This window comes from Octopus bimaculoides, chromosome 22, assembly GCF_001194135.2.
Source record: "Octopus bimaculoides isolate UCB-OBI-ISO-001 chromosome 22, ASM119413v2, whole genome shotgun sequence".
NCBI lineage: Eukaryota > Metazoa > Mollusca > Cephalopoda > Octopoda > Octopodidae > Octopus > Octopus bimaculoides.
The window spans coordinates 173,325-184,045 of NC_069002.1; the positions used below are offsets into that span (position 1 = coordinate 173,325).

Sequence of the window (10,721 nt, forward strand, 5' to 3'; positions counted from 1 at the left end):
TATATATGGGAGAATATACGAAAAAACAACAACAGACGAGGACAGGTGGTGTAAATAACAAAAGGATGTATTAGTATGACGCTCGGGAATACGGAAAGTCTTTGACGTTTCGAGCTACGCTCTTCAACAGAAAGAATACGGAGACAAGGAGAAAAACACGGAGAAAAAAAAAAAAATTGAATAGTGTCCAGTCAACGGTCAATCATAATATATATATATATATATATACATATATATACATATACATATATTTCACTTAGGCATTGCGATACTAATAATCTGGTGTAGAACGCAATATACATATGTTTCAGAACAAAATGTTAGTTGAGTACAGAGCAATAATAAGAAACTGAGAGCGATAAAGTGATACTCAAGCATGCAACTGAGAGGACATTGCATCTTACAGCAGAAACAGCAGTAAGCTAATGAAGTTCATTGTTTATTCCTTTGTCATCTCAATTATATGTGTGCATGTGCGTGTGTACGTATGTATGAGTGCATGTGTGTGTGTTTGTGTGCATATATATATGAGTATAAAATATATATATATGAATGAATTCATTTTGAATGTATAGAATTACTTTAAAATCTGTACCTGGCTTGAAAGGTTTTTCATCTTTGCATCTAATGAAGATTTCAGGTACAAAATAGGGATTTCATTATCCTGGTTTTCAACTTCAAACACAAGGTCAAGTTCATTAATGGCAATATTGAATTTTTCCATAAAACCGTTTGAAACAATTTTTTTTTCACTGCTGCCTGCATCCCCTAAAAATATAGAATGAAAAAGAAAAATATATATATATAGTGTATAGTGACCCGAGCATAGAACGGAGCTTGCTTCTTTGAGCTGGGAAATGAATGGAATGCCTAGTATGTGTCTTGTGGTTACCTCCTCTTAAACAATGGGGAATATATATATATATATATATATATATATATATATATATATATATATATATATATATAGGTGAGGGCTGACCACAGAATATTCTGCTGCAACAAAATACTGTCTGACCCATGCAAGCATGGTAAAGTAGATGTTAAAATGAGGACATCAATGATGATCTTCATGGTGAAATATGTATTTGTCAGTCTCTGTTTATATATCTAAAACAAAACGATTGTAAATGTAGATAATGTTTTGCAAACCTCTAATAGCAGTGAATTCAAGCCATTTTTCTGAAGAAACTTTCTGTACATCCCAGAGATTAGTTAATGGCTGATGAGTTATGGGGGGAGTGAAGTTTTCTTTCTTCTAAAATAGGAAAAATAAGAAATAATATTATAATAAACAATGATGACTATTATTTTACTCAGAAACCATTCCAATAACTAAAATCTAATCAGAAGGAAGAATTATTAAGTAATAAGACAAAAGCAGAAATAAAGGTTGGAACTACTCACAGTTTTGGTTCTCCAGGACGGGTAGCTTTCCAATACACTTTGTACTAAATTAATCACTGAAGCAGATAGGTGTAAATAAATCTTATCAATTTGGACATTTACTTCTGTCAGTTTCTCCTGGTAATCATTCACTCTGCCAAATGTTATGTCACTTGGGTAAATTATCTGGAAAAGAAGCCAATAAAATCTGGTCCAGCTTTTGATTTTGTTTGTTAAAATGTTTGTGTGATATTTCCACTTTTAAGTTTATCTCCATAGATTTCCTATTGAATTCAGAGCCAACATTGCAAGACCGAAGGCGGTCTCAGCATTATATTTTACATAGTACTGGATGCTGTTATAAGTGGTGCGTAACTTTTATTGAAACAGAAAAGAAAAAAAAACACAGAAAAAAATGGTTGGTTAAAACAACATTGACTATGATTCTTACCTTGTTAGAACTATCATCAAATTGACCATAATAGCAAGATATTAACTGCATTTTCTGTATATCCACTTGAATTTCTTCACGTAAGTTAAAATAAAAATAGTCAATCCTCATACCAGCCTGGAATAACCAACAATAAACAGCATCAAACAGCATCAAACAACATCAGACAACATCAGACAACATCAGACAACATCAGACAACATCAGACAACATCAAACAACATCAGACAACATCAGACAACATCAGACAACATCAAACAACAAGTAATAACGAATCAGCTCCTTTCTTTATTTAGACACAACTAATTTATTGAAGACAAAAATGAGTGTTTGTTTGATGGTTTTTAGGGATTTTTCTCAGTAAGACACTAAATTTCTTTACTCCCTGTCTGCCACTAAGCCTAGTATGGCCACTCATCCTAAACCTCTTAGTCACAACAATTACAGGTAGAACTTACCTTTAAAACAAGAATAGGACAAGTCCGTTTTTCTGGATTTGAAAAGAATACAATTTCTGGATCTGCAATTTTGCAGCTTACAGTAAGGTTAGATGCATCAGTGGGTAACAAGAAAGAAGGTTTTGAGTCTTGTGCAGTTGCTAAGCTTGAAGTGTTCATGCCACCATCTACAGTTGATGTATAACTTGTTTCAATGGAACCACTGAGAAAGCGTATAAGAGAGTTCAAATACGTCGGACAAATGTGGAAACGTAGTTTCCGCAGTGACAGGTCCACTGTAAATATAAAATAAATATATGTGTGTGTAAATTTATTTGTATAAAAGTAGTCAGGATTGAATAAACAACAGATTTAAACTTTCCACATGTATCACAATATTCAGAATATTGTAATTTATAATCTCTGATAACTGTATTAACAGGAAACTTAACCACTTTACTAGACTTTACTGCTACAACATTAGTAAAGCAGAAATTCCTGTCTGATTTACCAAGGGCCTCCACACAATTTTTGTCTACCAAATTCATAATTTGTGAGGGGGGGGGGGATTAGAAATGAAACAAAATAAACTTAAAGAAGCAGTTACCTTTCTGGCAGCCATCTCCAGAGTTCTTATAGTTAATCTTAAATACAGGAACGTCTTGCATTTCAGAATTACTTTTATTCTTCACAATTTTCAGTACTCTGATGAAATGGCAAATACAGGAAACATAAGAAATGGAAGAATTAGTATGAAAGAAATAATAACTTTTTTAAAATAAATAAACAAAATAAAACAATAAGTAAAAAATATCAACCAGCACTGTATTTATAGAAAACTTCAATTGGGATATAAGAAAAATACTATGGAAAATGTTTTGTAATGTACTGGATTAACCCCTTTTCATAGCAACCTGTCTGTGACTGTTCCTGGATCCATGAAGCACACTTTCTCTTTTAATGTGTTCTAAATTCTATCAAAATTTCATTTCAATTTACATTTCATGTACCTCTTTAATCCTTTAGCATTCAAATCAGCCATATCTGACCAAAATATTTTACTTGTTTTATGTTCAAACTGGACATATCTGACCTGTCACACCTACCCTACAATGTCATTCTAAAAATTAAACACTCACATCATCGAATTCTCAAAGTCACAAGCTAATGCACAATTAATTCAACAACCCATATTCAGGAACCTTTTGAGCGGGATGGGCAACTCAATCTGAAGAAAATTCTAACTGGGCCCCACCTGCAAGGTCATGCACTGTTTATCTTGATATAAGATCACCATGTCGCACACATATGGTTGTGATGCATATACCTGGAGTACCCTTATCAGACAGGTGGTCAAGATTGGTATACGGGGCTTCATATATTTTACCTCAGTGTCACTTTGATGGCATACACTGCTCTCTCACTCAATCATAATAATAATAATAATAATGGTTTCAAATTTTGCCACAAGGGCAGTCATTTTGGGGGAGAAGAGGTGTCAATTACATCAACCCTAGTGTTCAACTGGTCCTTAATTTATTGACACAGAAAGGATGAAAGGCAAAGTCAACCTCAGCAGAATTTGAACTTAGAATGTAGCGACAGGCGGAGTGCCGCAAAGCATTTTGCCAGCATGTTAATGATTCTGTCAGCTCAGCACCTTAACAGTGATAATAATAATACTAATAATACTAATTATAATGATGATAATGATAATAGCAACAACAACAAAACAAGATGTAGTAATGAAAAGAAAGTGTTACCTTTTAACAATGGCTTTGCTGTCTGGACTGATGTCATCAATCATTAACCATTTCACTTGTAATGAACCTGCAGCGGAGCCATCAATCAGCTGATTTCTTTTGATAGTTACACGTCCCATCTGGAACCGACTCAATCCTTGTTTCTGGAAACCCTAGAACCAATTGGGAACTGCACTGAAAACCATTCACTCGTGAAGTATTTTTGTTACAAACCCTTATTTCTTCCCCAAACTACTTTTAAAAAACAAATAACAAAACAAAATATCATTCAGTCAAGGATTTATCAACGTAATCACTACACATCTACATTTCTTAATAAGAAGAGTTGAAAGGAATGCATGCAAGATCTCACAGCTCTAGCATCACTCCTTCATAGTCGGCCCATAAACTTTGCAGTCCATCGTCATATCAAGGTATGACTTTTATTTAATCAGGTAACAATTGAGCATACGACATTGATGAGCCTGAAGAAAGGTGAACCACACCTGTTGTTCTTATGGGCTACGGCAGGAATGAGGTTCATCTCAACCCAGCATACATTGTTGTTTTTAGCACAAGTCTATGAAGAGATTTTATCTCAGACAATTCCATGACATTCTGCTGTCTCACAATATATATATGCATTTAGTGTGATATATCATCGCCATTTAACATCTGTCTTCCATGCTGGCATGGGTTGGACGGTTTGAGAGGAGCTGACAAGCCAAAGGACGGCACCAGGCTCCACTGTCTGTTTTGGCATGGATTTTACAGCTGGATACCCTTCCTAATGTCAACACCATACAGATGGTGGCATATACATACACACACACACACACACACACACACATATATATACACACACATACGCATAAACAACTGTGTGTGTGTTTTCATTTCTTTAAATACATAAATTTCAAAACAACAAATGTTGTTTGGTATTACAAACAAACACATGATCAACAGGGATGATATGATACTGACCAACTCTGTGGACTTCTGTTCTATCAAACAAACAACAATACCATCCATGGTAAAGTTCAAATTGATGGCTGATTTTGGCATATTCTTTAAGGATTCCTGAGAGCCAGTACTTAATGTACTTGATGCCATCTGGGATGATTCTTTGGGTGGAAAATGGTAACCGGCTTTATGGAAAAAGAGGAGAAAAATTAAAGTAATTTATTTTCATAAAAATAATAATAGCTGGAGAAAAATGTTGGCACCATGATATGTAGTTACTTAAGCCATATATTAACAACTTTACTTTCACTTATAACACTATATTTGTAGTCCTAGACACATTGTGTCAGGTAAGAGATGGGATGGTGACAGAAGGAGCTACTTTGATCATGAGTGTGCTGAATGAGAGCTGATCTGAAGCTTTCTACTACCAACACCACTACCACTACTGCATCCACCGTCACCACCACCACCACTACTGCATCCACCATCACCACCACCACTGCCGCCGCAAACAATAGAGGGAGGAAAGAAAATTACATAGAAATAGTTTAATATTTATACATGTCATATACTTAAATATTAACTTATTAGATGGTATCTGTGAATAGTATTGTTTTAAAATCTATATTATACTTCTTAGTTTATAATTAGTTAATACCAGGTATCAGTCTTTATAGATACAAACTACATAAGTAAATAAACAATTTTTAGTTTAAATTCTTGAATTATTATACATTTCCTATAAATCTTCTCTATTGATGTTAATAAGGAATATATACTTCATCATGGTTTTTGTGATTAAGCTATTTTTATTCCTTTTCTATGGTGTTCTGTCCTCTGATCATTTCATTGTTTTATAATAGCCTTTATGAAATAAACCTAATTTTTGTACCCCTACAAATTCGTTCTTAGCTTAAATAAAACAATACCAGGATCTTCACAGCTTAAAGTAAACTGCTTAGATTATAATTTAATTAATAAATAGTTAGCATGTTCTTTCGCCTCAGTACTCCTTTATTAAATACCAGTATATACCAATTGATCAATATTCACTGATACCATCTAATAAGTTAATATTTAAGTATATATAATATATATAGATATTTAACTATTTCTATGTAATTTCTTTCTTCCCTCTATTGTGGTAAAATTTGGTATAGACTCAAAAGTATTCAAAAATGTTTTACCCTTTTGTTAAAATAATCTCCTTGATAACCCTAGATTCTAACTTTATACAATATAGCAATATTGTTCAAAATATTCAACTATAGTACCTCATGATAAAATTTCCCATAGAATATCATCTTTGGCTTACAAGAGTCTTGCCTCTTTAATTGACAGTTAACATCTTGATTTAAGCTTTCCTTTACCAAATCTCATTATATTGCTTCAAATTAATCTTGATAGTTTTATGACTATCCCCACTATGATTTCTGTCAACTCCCTCAGCCCCTTTCCTAACAGACACTGCGCCTTGTTCCTTGGCCTTGGATTTTTGATATACAAAGATTTGATAAACAAGACTATAAATTAAAACGGACCCCAAAAAACAGTGACAAGCTAGATTCCTAACAAGTCTTTTTTCCTGATACCTTAGTAACTTCTAAGCTGAAATGAAGACAGCATGTTCTTTGTCTATCTCCTTACCTTCTTGGAGGTTTTGGGTAAAATTATACTAATGTGTCCATTTAATTAAATTCTATGTCTTTATGCAGCTGAGGATTGCTCTGCATTTAAATTGATAATTGATATAATGGTTGCATTGTTCAATTAAATGGAGTCGCTTGAAATGATCGTACTGCGTTACCTCTGGATATCCTGTAGTTTATTTTGATATATATATATACTAAAACATATTTTAATGTAATGTAAAATTGAAAACAAAAAAAAAAAGCTAATGTAGTCATGTGATATTTACCGACAGGAGACAGAGATGGAGCTCCTTCCATGAGGTTTTCATGATAAATACCCAGTATTGATTGGATGTCTTTTTGGATCAGGTGAATCTGAAAGACAAAGTGACTTCAATATTTCAACAACAGTTTCATGATATGTAGCTTTACCAGGTAAATATCACTAGAAACAGCCATGTCTCATCAACAATGTAATATACAATGCTGTTTGACGGCTACATTTTAAAACAATACTATTATGAATATGGCATTAAAATCAACATTATTTGAGAGTTCTATTTAAATGCAACACTTTGGGATGTTGAGTCTCACAGAGCCAATTGGGACTTTTGGTGATTTACTGTGCTTGAGAAGACACTTCAAGCTAAATGAAATAATAGTCATGGCCAATGCTGATGACATGTGAAAGGCACTTGTGCCAGTGACACGTGAGGGGCACCTGTGCTAGTGACACATATAAGACACCCATGCCTGTGATGCATAAAAGACACCTAGTACACTCTATGGAATGGTTGGCATCAGGAAGGGCATCCAGCAGAGAAACCAAACCAGAACAGGCTGGAGCATGGTGCAGCTCTCTGGCTTGCCAGTTCCAGTTACACTAACTCAAGCCAGCATGGAAAATGAGGATGATGATGATGATGAGGAAGATGAGGATGAAAATGATGGTAATTGGATTGCTATGTTAAAAAAATAACCAAATTACTGCATTACAAAGTGATAATATATAATCAAGCAATACTATAATGATTGATGCATTAAAGCAATATTATTTGAGAGCTACATTTAAAAGCAACACTATTATGATTGCAACATTATAAAGTGATAATATATGCCAATTACATAAAAAAACAACTCTGTTCTGGTTACAACCCAGCAAATTGACACCAACACTGTATGACAACTAGACTCTAAAACAGTGACAAATGTTAAATCTAAAGGAACACTAATGAAGTTACCTTCACTAAGTCCAGTTGTCCTGAGATATCATAGTGGACTTTTGCTGAGAGTGGATAAAGGGCATTTTTTATATCAGCTTTCAGGTTTACGGGGTCTAAAATGTCCTGCACTATGTTGTAGACATCATCAGCTAATGATAACTCAGCTCTGTAATAAATAATAATAATAATAATAATAATAATAGTGATAAGACAGGAAAACAAGAAAAATAATGACAGGATTTAGGATGTACCAGACAAGAGCCAATAGCAGATTATAAGGAATCAGGAAAATGCTAAAAACTTGCAGTAAAAAACAGTTTTTTTTTCTCTCCTTCTCCTTTTTCTTTCTTTGTACATAAACGTCCAATATAAACATCAAAGTGCCAGGATTAACACCAGTAAAACAGCAGGGACAATGTAATGGATTTTATACTACCAAGGAGGCATATATGAATTTCAAGATTCTCATACTAAAGTCTACTTACCAAAATCAAAAGCAGTAATTTTTAATTTTTAATTTATATTTCAAACAAACACCATTTTATAATGTTACTTCATATTTTTAAAAAAAACTACCATTTGATAAATTATACAAAATTCAAAGTTTATATCTCTGAAGAGCAGAAGAGTTGTCTATAATTGCTTATCAATATAGGATTCCATTATGGGGACAACAAAAGAATAACCCTTGTGGTCGATAAATACCTGCTGATTTTGATGGAACTGAGTGTCAGGAAGATATGGTTCCATTCTTGGTCTGGTTCTTTTGTTATTTCGAAAAAGTTTCTGAGTTTCAGATAGCCAAGACGGATGTACAGTAGGTCAGTTGACTTGGAATGTTTTGGAATCAGTAATATTGGAGCATACACATCAAAGTTGAAACTGGTGTGTACATGATGCAGCTTCATACGGTTCATCTGTTAGGAAATAATAAATGAATGAATAAATAAAATAAATAATAATAATAATGATAATCTTTTCTACTGGAAGCACAAGGCCTCAAACTTAGGGGAAGGGATTAAGTTGATTACATCGACCCCAGTACATATTTGGTACTTATTTAATTGACCCCAAAAGGATGAAAGCAAAGTCGACCCCCATGGAATTTGAACTCAGAATGTAGCAGCAGACAAAATACCACTAAGCATTTCGTCCAGCATGCTAATGATTCTGCCAGCTCGTTGTCTTAATAATAATAATAATCCTTTCTATTATAGGCACAAGGCCTGAAATTTTGGGAGAGGGGATTAGTCAATTACAATGACTCCAGTGTTCCACTGGTACTTAATTTGTCAACCCCAAAAGGATGAAAGGTAAAGTCAGCCTCCATGGAATTTGAACTCAGACATAAAGACGGATGAAATGCTGCTAAACATTTCATCCAGCACGCTAACGATTCTGTCAGCTCACCACCATCTCAATGATAATAATGGTTTCAAATGTTGTCAGAAGGGCAGCAAGTCTATCCCTCTACAGGTCTGATCATAGCTGACGACTGAGTGGTGAGTGTGAGAGAGAGAGAGGCGGGGAGAGCGAGAGAAAGAAGAGAATGAGAAAGAGAGAATCACTCTCAGTATTGGAGATATTTTATTTTGACCCCGAAAAGACAAAAGCAAATTTGACCTCAGTAGAATTTGAATGCAATAAAAAGAGGGGGGGAAACCCCCACCCCACCCAACCAATGTTTAAAGCTAGAACTTTAAGAATATCATTGGTAATAAGTTGCAGTAAAAGAAAATAAATGGAAAGAAGTGAGACGAACATTTTTAGTGACCGTTCTTGACACAGCAGCACCAGTCTCATCGATAAGTGATGGAGTAACGATTGGTTCAAAAAACCTCTGAAATGGAAATTTGGACAAGTTTAATAAAATCAGAGTTTTACATATTGTAAGGAAAATAAATATATACATGGAAGTGTGATAGGGGCTAAATGTAAGTGCCAAGCATGAAACTCTCAGCCCCTGAGGACTGTATTCTGGATTAAGGCACACAATAATATCAGGCTGTTCCAATCTACCCAGCTGAGTGCTGGTGTAACTCTTGCTCCCTGCAATCAAGGGTAGGAATACTGAGACAGTGTCTCATATTTTGAAAATTTCTACCAATCTTGTCAACCCACAAATAGCATTGTTTCAATATTTTCTGCTTTTACAATATGTCTACAGACCAATGAAATACATTAGAGCTACAGCAAGGATTTCCCAGCAACTGATGATCTGGTACATCTATTAATCCAGACATAATTATTCTATGGACACTTAAATTAGTCATGCCCGTTATAAATGACTCTTATGCTGCCAAGCTTTCATGGCATAAATTAATTTATTCACTTGTAACATACCATGAGAGTGGAAACACTCTCCCCACATCTAATTATGATAATATAAAGAGGCAAATTGGTCTTGTAGCTGTATTATAATAAATTTATTCGACAACCAAACAAATTTTTGCAAGTAAGTTAACTAAAACTTACAGTGAGGTCCCAGAAAAATTTTGCGAGACACACAACTTGAAGTTGACCAACACGTAACCGGATTTTGTAATCTGGGTTCTTTTTATTCTTCCCATGAATCTTATTGTAGTATATAAACTGAAAAATGCAAAAGAAAAAAAACAAGAATATACATTGTCCTTTAAGAAAAGACAGAAAATGAGTTATTTATATTTTTGTTATTCACAAAAAGATAAGCAGTAAACATTTTATTGGTTTTAATTTTAAACTAGAAAACATTTTACTATTTTTAACTGATCTCTTTGTAGACATGCTGCATTGTGCTTTTAACTCCTGTCTACAAAGAGACTGGAGAAAAGAAACATCACTGCCTATCAAATGACAGGAGAGAGAGAGAGAGAGAGAGAGAGAGAGAGAGAGAGAGAGAGAGAG

General features: G+C 34.1%; 1 protein-coding gene across 1 annotated transcript in view; it reads right to left on the bottom strand.

The window, feature by feature from the left end:
- Window positions 1-10,721, bottom strand: part of LOC106878713 (intermembrane lipid transfer protein VPS13A) — a 126,965-nt gene that overhangs the window by 51,849 nt on the left and 64,395 nt on the right. Inside the window, exons 33-45 of the mRNA XM_052975632.1 lie at window positions 10,311-10,427; window positions 9,598-9,675; window positions 8,541-8,752; window positions 7,854-8,001; window positions 6,900-6,987; window positions 5,000-5,163; window positions 4,037-4,188; window positions 2,881-2,978; window positions 2,295-2,569; window positions 1,838-1,954; window positions 1,408-1,572; window positions 1,153-1,258; window positions 596-768 (exon numbers count right to left, since the gene is read on the bottom strand). Of these exons, the coding sequence (XP_052831592.1) occupies window positions 596-768; window positions 1,153-1,258; window positions 1,408-1,572; window positions 1,838-1,954; window positions 2,295-2,569; window positions 2,881-2,978; window positions 4,037-4,188; window positions 5,000-5,163; window positions 6,900-6,987; window positions 7,854-8,001; window positions 8,541-8,752; window positions 9,598-9,675; window positions 10,311-10,427 (1,893 nt within the window). The remainder of the gene's footprint in view (window positions 1-595; window positions 769-1,152; window positions 1,259-1,407; window positions 1,573-1,837; window positions 1,955-2,294; window positions 2,570-2,880; window positions 2,979-4,036; window positions 4,189-4,999; window positions 5,164-6,899; window positions 6,988-7,853; window positions 8,002-8,540; window positions 8,753-9,597; window positions 9,676-10,310; window positions 10,428-10,721) is intronic.